The sequence below is a fragment of the Talpa europaea genome (genome assembly GCF_964194135.1).
Source record: "Talpa europaea genome assembly, chromosome: 13".
Classification (NCBI taxonomy): domain Eukaryota; kingdom Metazoa; phylum Chordata; class Mammalia; order Eulipotyphla; family Talpidae; genus Talpa; species Talpa europaea.
Window position 1 is genome coordinate 56,791,032 of NC_140080.1, and position 16,640 is coordinate 56,807,671.

The 16,640-nt window shown below is 37.1% G+C and overlaps 1 protein-coding gene across 1 annotated transcript in view; it reads left to right on the plus strand.

The window, feature by feature from the left end:
- The window catches only part of MYOM1 (myomesin 1), a gene marked incomplete at its 3' end in the record, with an annotated part of 128,597 nt that overhangs the window by 59,189 nt on the left and 52,768 nt on the right, over window positions 1-16,640 (plus strand). Inside the window, exons 14-18 of the mRNA XM_084252679.1 lie at window positions 5,448-5,631; window positions 6,099-6,273; window positions 7,952-8,073; window positions 9,226-9,513; window positions 11,656-11,852. Of these exons, the coding sequence (XP_084108805.1) occupies window positions 5,448-5,631; window positions 6,099-6,273; window positions 7,952-8,073; window positions 9,226-9,513; window positions 11,656-11,852 (966 nt within the window). The remainder of the gene's footprint in view (window positions 1-5,447; window positions 5,632-6,098; window positions 6,274-7,951; window positions 8,074-9,225; window positions 9,514-11,655; window positions 11,853-16,640) is intronic.

A 16,640-nucleotide genomic window follows, 5' to 3' on the forward strand; every position in this document is an offset into this window, starting at 1 on the left:
AAATTAGGTAACAACATAAAAATGATATGCAGTTCTCTTTATGGCCCTATAGCTATTTCAAATCAGTGACTCTTGAGAAAAAAATACTGAAACTAAAAATGCTAGAGAGAGGGTTTCTCTTTACTAATAATGTTTCTTTTATAAGGATATTTATCTCCTCTCTTTGAAGAGCATGTTTTACTTCCAAGCATGTTTATTTCCTTCTTATATCTAACAAATTGTTGAGGATAAATGGATCATCTCTTCATCATACAATACAGGAATCTTCCAAGAGCCTGATTTTGTCAGAATATTAAAAATATATAGTTTATGAATATTTATATTTCCTAGCTATAAGACTCAAATAAAATACAATTTGAGTAATAGTCTCCATTTAAAAAAATTTTAATTCTCTTTTTCCTAATAAAAGGGAAGAATAGATGTTCACATCATGGTGAGTTTAATGCATACCCTTACTAAATCTCTTTGAAACATGCTACAAGAAGAGAGTTCTGAAAAAGCTCTCTGACCGTAATTACCACTTTCCTATAATAACAAAACAATAACAACCTACCACTGAGGCCTTTTCTTCAGATGAGTTAACTTTGGCTTCTGTTAAGCATTTCTTCTGGTCACATAAACTCTTTATTTCTCAATAGCTGCAACTTCCCTAGAACTAAATGCATAAGAGTCTGTGATTAAGCATGTAAGATTCTTCACCGACACCCTTATTAGCATGGAGCAGAAGGGGACATCTATGAGTACAGTGTCAGTAGATTCCATAGAGGCACAGTCACCACATGCAGAACACCCAGGATGTGAGGTACTTGGGGAGCAGAACACATCCCAAGACCAGGGGCACATTTACAGAGGAGCTATCCAAATGCCAAATCATTCTCCTGAGCCAAGTCTTGAATTATTTCTGATGAACCATTTCTGAATACATTGACCTTTATAAAGGGAGGCACTTCCCATGCTCTGTCCTGTGATGGTTTCCTCCACAGGAGGTCCACCCCACAGAGTGCAACCTCTCCTGTTACTCTCATGTTTGCGCTTCTTCATGGCACTTTTCACCTGGGGTTTGCATGGGCATAAGGCAGGAACTTGCCTGTTATGGCTACAGGTATATGACCAGTTTCTCCCTGTCCATGAACCCTGTAAATGTGAAATGGGGGGACTTATTAGCAAGGGAGTCCATTGACTCAGTCTCTAGTGGTCCCAAACTCCTTATCCTACTGTGTTGTTTTTAGCCCCAAACTTTTTCCTCAAGTGTCTTATGTTTTAAGCTCTTTCTTTTATTTCCTTTTCACCAGTGGGGTCATGGCAGGGACAAGGATTGCATCACCTGATAGTTCTCTGTTTCTACCAACAAGAATGCTACTGTTTACTAAGAAATAGGCACTGTCCTAAGCTCTCTGTATGTGTAAGGCCACTTAGCTCTTACAGTAATCCTATGAAGGAAATACTTTTATTTTCCTCATGCTTATTTTGCAGATGCAGAAATTGGGGCATGGATGGGTTTTAAAATTTTTGCAATGTCACACAGCTAGTGAGAGTCAGAGCTAGGGTTTGAACCCAGACATAGAGGCTCAGGTCCACATATCCAACTACTATAGTCTGTGGCCTTTCAACCTTCCAAAACTTAAATTCCTCTGGAAAATTTTCATAATCACGCAGTGCTACCTCCACAATCTCTACTTCAAAGTGTAATTGAGAAGGTTAAAGATATATAATGGCACATGATATTCTTAGCACAATAAGGCCGTTATTATTTTTATGATGAAAGTATAAGTAACTGATTATTATTTATGTATTCCCAGGGGAGAATATATCAAAATCTATCAAAACGTAACCTAAAGGATTATAGGTGTGCAAGAATCCCATCCCTCAGTGGACGTCAGACTGACTGTTGTGGGGGGCAGATTTATGTTCTCTACCCTCCCCCATACGAATGGCACATGATCACAAATCACACTGAAAGGTTAGAGGTTACCTCTCATCACATTTGCTTATCTCATAGATGATGAAACTGAGACCAAGAGCACTCAAGTGCCTTTTCCGAGGCTAACCAACTCATTAATAACAAAACAATGACCGCAATCGCTGCCTCTGGGTCCACTATCCCATATTGCTTCCCATTTCAAGTCAGTGAAGATTATGCCAAGTTATATGCCTGTAAACTTCCCCAAAATATATCACCCTTGATAGCTGGTCAGTTTTTATATTCATATTAATTTGGATTTCTGGAAAAGTTTTTTAACTTTTGTTAAAGAGTTCTACAATCTGGAAAACTGCTTCTGCTGACCTTGGTCAGAATTGAAAGTTACAGGAGGGAAAATGGATTACTGAACTGCTGATAGTTTTCTTATGCTATTCTTTACCAAAGTTCAAATATACATTACTGTCCCGACCCACGGGATTCGGAGGCACGGAAAGAGAAGGGCTGAGGATTGAAATGAGGGGCTTGACAAATTGACGCTAGCGTTTGCTTCTTTATTTTTCCTTTTTCCTTTTCCTACCTTTACATGTTTTTTCCTTTCCCTGTCCTACTACCTTCCCTGGCCTTCTCTATGCTCCTCTCTTAGTACGTTTCTCAGTATCCTCTCTCAAAGTCTCTACACAGTATCCTTTCCACAGTCTCCCTCTCGAGGTCTCCTCGCCTCATCCTCTACGCAGTCTCTCTCCTTCTCCTCCACGCAGTCTCTCTCCTTCTCCTCCACGCAGTCTCTCTCCTTCTCCTCCACGCAGTCTCTCTCCTTCTCCTCTACACAGTCTCTCCTGTGGTTCCTTTCTTATCCCCCCTCGCTCCTTTCCTCCTACCTCCCAGTCCCATGTGATTTTCCGGAAACGCAGTGGTTTCTCCGAAGGCGAAACAGGAATGAAACCTAACTTGTGAGCATGCGCAACACGGCACATGCGCCATGCGGCTCCGGACACATTACAGCCTCCTTTTTAGGGCTGTGGCCCACATGACCGGTGGGTGCAGCATGGAAGGTTGAAAGTTGCTGAAAAAATAGATTTTAAAAATCTTCTTCATAAGAAAAAAGTTTTTTGCAACTATGTGTAGTGACAAATGTTAACTAGACTTAGTTTATCATGGTGATCATTTTCATCATATACACAAATATCAAATCATGATGTATAACTGAAACTAACATGTTATATGTCAATTATGCCCCAACTTTAAAGAAGCATTTCAAAGTATTCTACATCATTTTAATTCAAATAACTTTAATTTTTCCCATTATTCAAAAATATGTGCAAGAAAAAAGATCATCTTTATCTTTATTCATTCAATCAGAAAAATTCATTCATTCAAAAAAAATTATTCATTATCTACTATGTGCCGGATTAGGCTCTAGGTTAAACATGACAGTTCTCTGAACTTATTTTACTACTCTTTAGTTGCTAATAAGGGAGAGGACAAATGAATAATTTAAAATCAAATAGCAAGAAGTGTTTTGACAAAAATAAAGCAGGGCAGTGGATAGAAAGTGATGGAAAAGGACCAGAAAACTCTGGCTGGTATTGAAGAGGGATGATCAAGATTGCCTTTCTGAGGATACCTGAATGGCAATTAGTCCTATTAACATACAAAAGAGAAACTCCTGTATAGAGGAGAAGAACCACTAGAGAAAGAACCTAAGTATGTTCCATGGACAGCAGTGGGCAATCCTGCTGGCATCTGATCAGCACTAGTGTATCAGCAAGGGATTTTCCTGAAAAATGGTTTATCCTCAGGCAGATAGAAACCTCCATGACCATTACTTCCTGTTTCTCATTTTAAGTCTCTGGACAAATCCAATAATCAAGAAAGATGTAACAACCTGGAAATGGAACACCCACAGAAAAGATCAGATCCCTTATCTCCTCTTTTTACACTAGGCCAGTACACCTGGGCTTCGCTTTAGTAGGAAAATACTGTGACTTTGATTTAGTACAAATGCATAAGCAGAATGACAATCAGACGAGACTCCTGCACTGCATAATACAAGTTGTGATCAGAACTGTTCAGACTATGTTGATGGTATCTGGGGGAAAGAAAGCAAGGCAAGTTATTATCTCAGTCCATTTCTTAGCATAGACAGTTGGCAAATTTTTTGCAAGCTCATGAACATCTTCACCACTTCCATGAAACTGACAGCCAAAAATTAGAAAAGGCTCATGTAACATCTCTGTTTGACCAATATGGAAATACTACTTGTCAAAGGAAAAAAACCTTTCTTGATTTGAATAAATTAGCTACTTTAGCATCACACTTTTCAGAGGCTATAATGCAAGAAAAAAAAAAACAAAACAGCAACAACGAAGAAATTGCTAAGCACAGTGCTTTCTCCTGCATCAAAAACCCTACCTGAACAACTGCAAGCAGAGAAACAGGAAAGTCTCTGTGCAATGCCAATATTGACTGCACTGCAGCTCATCAGTCTATAAATCTGTTAAGAAAACAGAAGGACTAATGAATATGATTTGAAGGAAGCCTTGAACATGGTGGAATATATTAATGAGGAAGATGTAAATATAGATGACCTAAAACTGAAAGTCCTTTGCAAAGCTCTTCAGAGAGGTAATTGATCTAGTTCAAATGGTAAAGATGATCTTATTGTAGTATCTAAGACAGTATACTTGTGAAAATCTTACAGAAACTTCTAAAGAATGGCTGTGAATACTTACAACAGGTGAAAGGCCTACCATAAGCAGATCAATCTGAAAGTGTGAAGTTCAGATGTAACTTTTTCTAAAAATTACCATTGTGCCTGGAAAAACGCCATTAAATTACACTCAACTAAAATAACAGTTTATAACAGTGTAGTGAAAATATAAGTATCTAAAATAGCATAATGGGCCTCCCTGGTGGCTCAGGTGGTTGAGCGCTGCACTGTGAAGCTGTCCGCAGCCTCTGCAGCGCTGGTTCGATCCCGGCCTGCTGGCGAGACTCCCACATGGCAAAGCAGACCTCTCCTGTCTCTCCCGCTGCTCCCCTCAGCAGCGCATTTTGTTAGTCTGCCTGTTCTGTTCCCCGCTCTGTCTCTGGTGAATCCTCTCACCCTCCCATTCATCTGGCCTGTACCCCAGTTCTTGTATAAATAAATAAATCTTTAAAAAAAAATAAAATATCATAATGCATTGACCTACTTACCCTCCAAATTAGGAAGGTATCTGATACCAAATTATCTTCTAAATAAGTTAAGGTTTTTCAATAATACATTGATGATCTTATTTAGTTGATAAAAGAAGTCACATATTAAAGCAGCATATTTGTCAAATAATACAAAGCCATGTCTGATTTTGATGACCCTACAGATTTCAGGTGTTTTATCACCCAGTTCCTCCAAGTCTCTTCTCCAGTTCATCTTGCATAAAAAATAGTAGTTTGTTGGCAGATAACTAAAACCGAGAGATGGCTGGCCTGAAGTCCCTGCTTATCCTTGTGGTGCTTTTAATGGCTTTCCCTTTTCTGGCTGCAGTGTGAGGCAGGAACTGAGAACTGGCAGCAGGTGAACACAGAGCTCCCCGTGAAGTCTCCCCACTTTGCTCTGTTTGACTTGGCTGAGGGGAAATCCTACAGTTTCCGTGTCCGCTGTTCAAATTCAGCAGGAATTGGTGAACCCTCAGAGGCAACGGAAGTGACCTTGGTAGGGGACAAACTTGGTAAGTGTAGAGTTTAGTTGAGCAATTGTAAATGTGTTATACTTCAACTTAAGAGAAAATTCCAAAGCAAGAGCCTAACTAGATTCTACAGAAGTGTATATTCAGAAGTAAAAATGGTGACCTCATTACATATTTTTAATTTGATTCATGATTGTACTTGACTGATATGTCTTTTAAGAATTCATTATTATGAATTATGAAATCATGCAAAATAAACTTCTCCAAGAGTTTTAACAATATTACTAACACATTTTTTTTTCTGGAGTGTGCTGGCATTTTTATGGGTATTTAGTTTACCATTTATGCTCCCAAACAAACATATTTACTTCTTAATTTCCTGTTTTAACAAATATGTTGCAAAGTAAAGCAAAATGTATGTTTGACAAGACTACTCTGTGTGTGCGTGTGGAAAATGAATTTTTTTTTAAATTACCCTGAGTTTGATCATCATTTTCTTCTTTTCTCAGATATCCCCAAGGCCCCGGGCAAAATCATCCCAACCAGAAATACAGATACATCAGTAGTAGTTACATGGGAGGAATCCAAAGATTCCCAAGAACTGGTTGGATACTACATAGAATCAAGCATCGTTGGCTCTGGCAAGTGGGAGCCCTGCAACAACAACCCCATAAAGGGCTCACGGTAAGCCCACTACGTGTGGGGTGGGGTAGGTGGGCACCCACCTCTACAGCCACAGACACTACAAAGAGGAAACAGCAGCCATGGCCATATAGCAACACAAACATGCAATGAAGGGAGATCTTTAAAAATCATTGTACCTTATATATCCAGATGAGTTCAACATGGAGCCAATCTTCTGCAGTACCTTTGAACAACAACAAACCAAAAAAGGTTTACTTGTGATATTAAACACTTAGAAACACATGCTACCAGCTATTTGAAGCTTTCAATTGGTAGCTCTTTTCTGATTCTTTTCCAATATGCTGTCTTTTTAACACCTCTTTCTGGTCTTTAATATGCAGTGTAATACTAGATTTTAAGGATCTGATATAGTAGGCTCTAACTAATATAAGTTACTCAGCATTTAAAATAAATAGAAAAAAGTATCAGCATTTTACAAATTTTGAACATCACATGGTTAAACCCTGTGATAAGGAAACATAACTCTAAAATAAGAACATTTAGAATATCTTGCCACCTCTTTGTATCTGTTTGTACCAGGAGAAAGATTATTTTTCCTTGCTTTCAAATATTTTATCTATAGTTTTGCAAGTTGATGACGAATTCTGGTCTGCACCCAAATTCTGAGCCACATTTGATTTACAACCAATGTAGACAGCTTCTGGCTTGAGCCACTTCCACATCCAAGGATCCCCATGGAATTAGTTGGTTCTTTTTCAAAACATGACAGAATGGAGACAAACCAATAATGAACAAGGACAATATGTTTTGCAAGAGATTCATTTAGCCCATTTGTAAATTTCACGTTTACTCTTAGTCTTTTCCTGGGACTATTTAGAAACATTCACTAAGGATAAGCCTTTTGACAAACAGACATGCACTGTTCAAGGACAGGTGACATTTTTTATTCATCTTTGTCTGGAACACTGAAGGGCTCAGTAAATATTTGCTGAACTGAGCTGACCTACAGGCTTGGCCTAAATTATGGCTGTCTTTATTAAATATTTCAACATGGTGATAGTAATAGAGTTATTAGCAGATCTGTTATTACCTCTGGTTACCAGCCTTAGGACAGATTAAAATGGTACAGTGACTCATGAAGCAGCTATATATAACCGTAATAATTATTAAAGAGTGAGGTTTTTTTAATGTGTGAAACTGCCCATGAATTCATACCTCGTTATTGGATCCTTACATGTTAGTGGTAATTCTGGAATCCATTTTTCACCATATTTTCAGATTCTAGTGTAATTCCTCAAGTAATTGTATCTTCTTTGTCATGCTTATTAATAATACCTTTTATTTACTAAATGCTTCTTTTTATGCCAAGCCCTATAGAGGATACTTTTTATAATTTATGGTCAATCTTTACACAAAAAATTATTATGTATGTTGGCATTATTATTACCATGTTACTGATGGGCACACAGTGGTTCAGACAAATTCAGGTATTTTTTCAATGGAAATTGAGGACTCTTCGTTGTTTGACAGGGTGAGTTTAGAAAGATACCTTAGCTGCCTTGTCTAAAAGACAAAGTACATGTGTTGCATTACAGCATATACTTTCTTTAAAAAAAAATTGAATTGTTTTATAAAGCCAGATCATTCAGTTAAGCCAAATATCATCTTTTCCAGTTTTCCTCTTAGGAAAGTAATTAATAACTTTCTTTCCTTTTAGATTTACTTGTCATGGATTGGCGACTGGTCAGAGTTATATTTTCCGGGTCAGAGCAGTTAATGCAGCTGGACTTAGTGAATATTCACAGGATTCAGAAGCGATTGAAGTAAAAGCTGCTATTGGTGAGTTTCTTATGTATTACTTTATGGGGGGGGGGGATAAAATGTATCTTTTTAAATTACAAAGGAGGATACCATTTTCTCCAGAATCACCTAAAGCTTCTAACATGGCTCAGTGATTCCTTCCTCAGATGATCATTTCTGACTCCAGGCAACATCTAACCTTCCATAGCTGTCATTTTACAGATCTCCATCACTTATCCAGATGCTGTACATATGTAGCCTTTTCATCTTCACAAGTCCAGGTTTTCCTTGGATATTTCCCATTGCGTGAAATTCCATCCTAACTTTGTAATCATCCTGGGAACATGAAGGGCCATCGATTCCATGAAGTGGTATATCCCCGTAACACAGATCATCTTGCACCTAATTGCCATTTCATCTACAATAGAGCCTGACTTGTTTTCACTAACACCACATTAATGTGCTTTTTAAAAACTCTAAAAGTCATGCAAGATATAAATGGCTGCTTAATCATATGTTTCATCTCTGCTTGCAAAGTAACCAACAGAATAAAACCAGTAATAAAGTAATTATATGTATGTACAAGATGTACCTTCCAACCTTAAATGAAGTTGGGAAGGGACCAGGTAGTTCAGAGCAATAAAAATGAAATCTGTGATGCAGTAACATACTTAAAGAAATTATTTCATATCAATTGTCTTAGTTAGCATCCCATATTTTAAACATTACAATATGAACAAAAGTGAATATATTACTTTGAGGTTGGGAGGTACAGATCTTTAATATTTCAGGAATGTAAATAATTCTGTTATAAAATAAAGTCTTTAATGTTATGTCTTTTGTTCACTTTTCTGCAGACTAATAGGGCTTATATTTCTCAAGAACTGTCTGAGATTTGCTTTTTCTTGTACACACTTGGGTCCTGCAAATCAAAATGGTTCCTGTTTTGTCTGTGGTTTTTTGTTCTCATTTCTTCTTTTTCCAGACCATGGAGAAGTTGAAATGTTACTTTGGTGTAAATTATGAGATGTGTGCTTCCATATTTATTGCAAATCCAAGTGATTTCTGCTAAAACAAGATTGTTTTTGTACTGTTTGTGGTTCTAATGTTATTCTCTTTGTTCTATTAAGTTAGAGCAATTTGCATTGTGTCTGAGCTCAAAGTGTTTCTGTTGTTATCTGGCAATTGTAGGGGGAGGAGTGTCTCCAGAGGTGTGGCCTGGACTGAATAAGATACCTGGTGGACTAACAGACTCCAGGGTGGCCTTGCATGAAGCCTCCCAGCCAACCATTAAGAAAGATGCTTTGCTTGGTAGCAAACTTAACAATCCTTCACTACCCAGTAGCTCTCACAACCTGGGCCAAACAGAAGTGAGTAACGTAAGTGAAACAGTTCAGGAAGAATTGACCCCATCACCAAAGAAAGCAGTTCTTGAGGGGAAAAGTAAATCTGAGCCACTGAAAAAGAAAAAGGATGTAGGTGAGAGTTGAAAGAGTAAAACTGTTCCATCTGTTTCCATCAGTGTCTTCATCTCTCATTGTCTACATCACATTCTTCCATCTGTGTTCATTTTCATCAGTGTTTATTCTTAATTTGATGTGTTTTCAATATTTTTGTCTAATGAGTTATAAAAGTAACCTTGTAAGGTTGGCTTTTATATATAATTCATTGTGCTTAATGACAATATTTGATTATAGAGTCTTTGGGGGTTGTCAGGCAAATACACCTTTGCACTCATTTTGCTAAGAATTGGTGATAAGAGCAGAAAGCATTTGAAAATCATACCCCATGTAAGGTCCTTTGAAATATTTGTGTTTGATATATATATAGGAAAAATATTTCACAAAGAAGTGACATGTTATTAGGATCAGAATATTAATACCTGATGCTCATCCTCAGGTTTTCAAATTATCCTTCACTTACAATTCTTATATATATAAGGAAAATTATATTTGAGTTGCTATGAGAAGTTGAACAGGTTATTATAATCACATATAGTTATATTCTAGGATGTATGATACACAATCCTGGATTTGTCATTAAGCTCAGTTCTAAGTTCAGAATTTTCTGACTAGAATATTTGTTATTTCTTGCTTACATATTCTAGGAAACAATGTTTTTCTTATCAAATAAAAATGAAATGATAAGGACCTCCCTGGTGGCTCAAGGGGTTAAGCACCGCACTCTGAGGCAATTCGCAGCCTTTGCAGCACGAGTTCGATCCCCGGCCAGCCAGAGAGCAATCCACATGGTGAAACAGACCTCTCCTGTCTTGCCTGCTGCTCCCCTCAGCAGTGTATTTCAGTCAGTCTTCCTGTTCTGTTCCCCACTCTGTCTCTGGTGAATCCTCTCACCTCCCACATCTCTGGCCTGTACCCCAGCTCTTGTATGCATAAATAAATCCTTTTTAAAAAATTAAATGATAAGCATATACAGATAATTATGAAATGCCCCTTATCCATTCCTTATTTCTATGTCATATCCAACTTCCGTCACAACTGCCTGTCTCTTTTTTATTTTTATTTTTTGACACCTTTATTTATACCTTCAACTCAAGGCAATATGACATGTTCATAATCAACATTGCTCTGAAATAGGGGAAAGGAAAGGCAGGAGAGAGCACTTTTTTAAAATCTAAAGAATAAAGGAAGATGGATATAGAGAAAAACAAATATTTTTTTTATTGTATTGTTCGAAGAATCTCTTTTAGATAAGGATGAGATAATTCCTTTATCACCTATAATCCAAAGCAATATTCAAATGATTTCTTTGATGTAATTGCATGTCTACATGGCTTTCTTCTACTACCTCCACCCTTCTTTCTTTAGCAAAAAACACTATTTTGGTAGTTGAATGAAAAGATGGTAGACAAAGCCACATAAATAACAGACAGATTTTAAAACATACTCCAAAAATTTTTCTGTCCAGGCTAGTAAGATGGTGACAGCTACTTAGCATTTTGTGCTACAGGAGTAATATTCCAGTATTAGGCAAAAAATAATGGGACAAAAAATATACTAAGAGAAAATTTCATAGCAGATTGTGCCTGTTTTTAAAATGTTTTTTAAAGGTGACATTTAGCAAAGTTCCAGAATAAGATTTTTTCTTTGTACAGACAGACCTTGTATGGTTATAATATCTCACAAGTGTATGTGTGCCTGAATGATGAAATGCTAGCCATTTGAAAAATAGATGAAAAATTTTAATAAGTAAATTGAGACAAAACTGATCGGCATATTCTAGCTTCCTCAGGGAGCAAATACAAACAAAACATACGAAGAAACAAAAATATGTAACTTAGGAAAATTATTTCTTATAGAGAACAGAATTATTTTTCAGGATAGTGCACCATTTTACTGTTAGTATTTCAAAACTTATCGATCCCTGGGACAGGGGAAGATTCTTTCTATATTTAGAATAATAATTGCAGTGACTTTTTACTGTAAATAAATTTTCTTTCCTCTTATTCAAAATCAGATGCCAAGTTCCTTAACAATCTCATATTTTACTTTCAAACTGCAAGACCCAGTGCCCTCACACATGGCACCAGTGAAACAAATTTAATATACATATAATCATAAATGCATTCTGTCTACTCATGATCTATTCATATTGCAACAGCGGCACCATCTCCACCCTGTGATATCACTTGTCTTGAAAGTTTTCGTGACTCAATGGTTCTTGGATGGAAGCAACCAGTTAACATTGGAGGAGCAGAAATTACTGGCTACTATGTGAACTATCGTGAGGTAATTGATGGGGTACCAGGAAGTTGGAGAGAAGCCAACATCAAAGCTGTCAGTGAGGAGGCATATAAGGTAAGTATGTGACCTTCTGTACTGTGGAGTGTCATATGTACATTGTCACAATCACATGCACCATTGTGCCCACACAGGCACATGTTCCACACCTTGTAAATGATTCATTTCATTTCTCCATGTCCATTGCCTGCACCGATACGTCTTTTGTAAAAAGTATACAAAGAATAATTTGGCTCAACATACAAGATGTGTATTTTTCTGATTCATACACACAAGCATAATAATTTCTTAGAACATTCACTATGATGGACCTCCCTCATGACCAAGGAGTTAAGTCTCAGTGCTATCACCCCTACGGCCTGAGTTCAGTCCCCAGCCAGGGAGCTAACCCACATGGCGCAGCAGACCTCTCCTGTCTCATCCACTGCTCCCTCAGCAGTGTATTTCAATCTGCCTGTTCTGCTCCCCACTCTGTCTCTGGTTAATCCTCTCACCCCCTGTACTTCTGGCCTACACCGCAGTTCTTCTACACACACACACACACACACACACACACACACACACACAAAGAACATTCACTATAAAATACATACCTATTGTGAAAACTAAGGTTTACTACAAAAATTAACTTACAAAATATCTGTATCCAAATGATTGTGGATTTTTAAACTTTCGATGTCCAATTTACAAAGGATAAAGGGATATGGGGTTGATGGTGAGACTCAGCCTTCCACCTGTGAAGTGTCCCCCATGACACTTAGTGCCTATAATGGCTGCCAAGAGGCACTTTAGTGTGTCCACCCACGAGTTTCCTTCTACATGTGGGTCTCCAACAGCAGTGCCCACTTCTGAGAAACTTGGGGGGGTCTCAATGTTGTCATAGTCGATGGCTCCCCTCTTTAGATTATCATCAGCTAGACCCTTATCCCATCCCCAATGCTCACAGAACCCCATGCTGTAAGGGAGATTGCAGGGAAGGCCAGGCGGTGCTGTCCCCAACTCAATGACTCACTCTATAAACTTAACATTTAAAGTTTTTGAAATATTTCACATACTCTAAGAATATGTAAAATACATTCTATTCTTAAAATTGTCTAGTGTTGATGCTTGTCACTATGACTTCATTACTATAAGGTAGCCCATTCTATAGCCATCATACCATATACTTTTCCACCCAATTATTGACTATATTTGGACTTTAAAAAATTTTAACTTTATCAAACTACATAGCTCTGAACATTTTTGTACATATCTGTGGGTACATATGGACACTGATTTTTCCATGTTATTGCCTAAAAATAGAACTACCAAGCTAGAGAATCTTGTTTATCCTCAACTTTACTACACGACTCTGCTGTTTTCTCCGAAGGCATGTGAAATATCCCATTGGTTCACATCCTTTCCACAGTTGGCATATTCACACATTTTCAGTTTCGCAGTCTGGGTGTCAGATGAGTCGAGTCTGAACATCTTTTTTTATGTATACGGTCCGTTTTGAAATCTTTTATAGCATGCTTGTTCAAGGTTGCCCACTTATCTAATGGGATTTCCTTGTGATGTGAAATTCTTTATATACTTTGAGTATAAAGCCTTGATGGTTGTGTAAGTTGCATGTATCTTCTCCCATTCAATAGTCTTTTCCTCTCCTTGTAGAGTCTATACTAATTTTTAAAGTCAAGTTTATTGCAGTCAGATTTACTAACTTTCAGGGTTTTTTTAATTAGTGGTTTCTGTGCCTCTTTTTTCTTTTCAAAAATGCCTTCTATACTCCAAATGCCATGGAAATGCTGCAGATGATATTCTAAAAGCTTTATAGCTTGCCACTTACATTTAAGTCATTAATTTTCCTATCAATTTTGCTCATCATGTGAACAGTCAAATATCATTTTCTCCCCTGTGAACACCCAGTTGTCCCAGAATCAGCTATTGAAAAGTCTGACATTTTCTATAAATTTGCTATGCTATTTGAATGATATGTCAAGTGTCTTTGGTGCATTTTCCTTTTTTCTGTGTTCTATTCTGTTCCACTGGTTTGTTTGTCTGCCACTGAGCCAATACCACATAGATTTAATTGTTATGGCAGTATGGTAAATTTGATAACTGGTCAATCCGGTTCTCCCAGTTTTTTCTTCTTCCAGGATATTCTTAAAGCTCTTGCTCTTTGATTATAAATTACAGAATTAGATCACCAAGTTCTACCAAAAAACAGGTAAATGAAAACATAACAATAAACTAAATTAAACCAAACCAAAACATATATGATTTCTGATTGAGATGCATTAAACTTATAAGTAAATTAAGAAATAATATTGTCCTCTAACTCATGAACAGATATTTTCCTGTGTTTATTTTGAACTTTTCAAAAGTCTCTCAATAGTTTTATATTGCTCTGCAGAGGGCTTGTATACAATTTGTTATTTATAGAAACTACACACTTTTCAGTGCTTTTTAAAATGTTTTTATATAATAAATATATTTTGTATTATTTTTATTGCTGGAATAAATATACTTGATTTTATGTATTGATTTTGCATGTCATTATTACATATTCTTTTTTTTGCTAATTTTTATTATAATTTCAATGTTACCAATATAGGTTTTTTGATTCTCTCCATATTTAGTTATATCATCTGTAAATGACAGTTTATACCTTCATTTCCATATTTTTTCTTTTATTTCATTTTCTTACCTTTCTATCTAGAATTTTTAACATAATATTGAATAGAAGTGATATTGATAATTCCAGATATGATCTTCACACTATTGAAAAACTTTGAATCTCAATGTTTTATAACATCAGCCAAAAGGAGGTTTCCTTCTAGTCCTCGTTTGTTAATAATTAATTAAAATAATTAAATATTTTTTCTGAATCTATTGAGATGATTACATATTTTTTCCATTTAATTTTGATGTGGGATGTTCTAGTAAATATCTAATGTTAAAACACTCTTGCATGGGCCTCCCGGTGGTGCTGCAGGTTGAGCGCAGCGCTGTGAAGCTGTCCGCAGCCTCTGCAGTGCCGGTTCGATCCCGGCCAGCTGGCGAGGATCCCACATGGCGTGGCAAACCTCTCCTGTCTCGCCCGCTGCTCCCCTCAGCAGTGTATTTAAGTCAGTCTGCCTGTTCTGTTCCCTGCTCTGTCTCTGGTGAATCCCCTCACCCTCCACATCTCTGGCCTGCAACCCAGCTCTTGTATAAAAATAAATCTTTAAAAAAAATAAAACAGTCTTGCATTCCGGGCTAAACTCAACTTGGATTATATATACTCTGTTTACGTATTTCTGGATTTTTTTTTTTTTTGCTAATTATTGTTTACAATTTTTGCTTTTATGTTCATGAGTGAAATTGTCCTGACAGGAGAATTAATTTGGATATCAATATTTGACAAGGATATACAAGTAGGGAAAATGGCAAATAATCTCTTTTATTGAGATCTAATTCGCATATCATAAAATTCACCAGTTTAAAATGTTGCTTCATATATTTTGATGTGATGATATTAGATGGCTACAAAGTTACTTTCTATACTGCTAATAGTGTGCTTTGTCTTGGCCTATATATGGTCCATTATTAATATAAATATACCAATTTTCATTTGGTTGGTATTTGCACACATACAAATTTTTATCTTTTAATTTTTTTTTTAAAGATTTATTTATTTATACAAGCACTGGGTACAGTCAGAAGCATGGGAGGGTGAGAGAATTCACCAGAGCCAGAGCAGGGAGCAGAGCAGGCAGAAGGACAGAAGCACACTGCTGAGGAGAGCAGCGGGCGGCAGGAGAGGTCTGCGAGCCATGTGGGACCCTCCTTCGGTGGCCAGGGAGCAGCCGGGGATCGAACCGGCGCTGCAGAGGCTGCGGGCAGCTTCGCAACCCAGCACTCAACCGCTGCGCCACCGGGGAGGCCCTTTTATCTTTTATTTTTCAATCAATCTCTAACCTTATTCTTTATATGTGTCTTTTACAAATAGCAGAGGTGGGTTTTTCCCACTATCTGATGGCCTTTGTTATTTAACTGAAATATTTACTGTTATTACCTTTGATTAGTTTACAAAAACCAGTTGTCTTATTCTCTGTTTTCTATGTGTCTTACATGTTCTGCTTTTTTCCCCTGTCATTTCTTGACTACTTTTGAATAGTTTTGTCTCCTTTAATCATTTCCTTTTCTCTCCTCCATTGTCATGAAAGCTATGAATTCTGAGTTTCTGTGTAGGTATGTTTTAATTATTATGCTAGAAATTATTGTTAGTGATCTCAACAAAATCTGAAGTTATTTCAGTTTTACCCTTGTTTTATAAATATAAATACCTTAGAATAAGCCATTTACTACTGGCTTATTCCCTAAGTATATGCTTTTGTGTGTGTGTATATATATATATATTATTTTTTAAAGATTTATTTATTTATACATACAAGATATGGGGCACAGGCCAGAGATGCAGGGGAGTGAAAGGATTCACCAGAGACAGAGTGGGGAACAGAACAGGCAGACTCACCAAAGCACACTGCTGAGGGGAGCAGCGGGCAAGACAGGGGAGTTCTGCCATGCCATGCGGGGTGCTCTCTGGCTGGCCGGGGATCGAACCTGTGCTACAGAGGCTGCAGATTGCCCCATAGTGCAGTGCTTAACCCCTTGCACCACCAGGGAGGTCCCCTTTTGTGCATATTTTTTATTCCTTAATTCAAAATAATTTCTATTATTGTTTTGTAGAGTCAGTAGTTGGTTAGATTTACCTATGTATTTAACATTTTACTTACTCTTAATTCTGCATCTTTGACCTGCCTTTGGAGATTACTTTCCTTTTGCCTAAATATTTTATTTTATTTTTTTATTATAATAAAT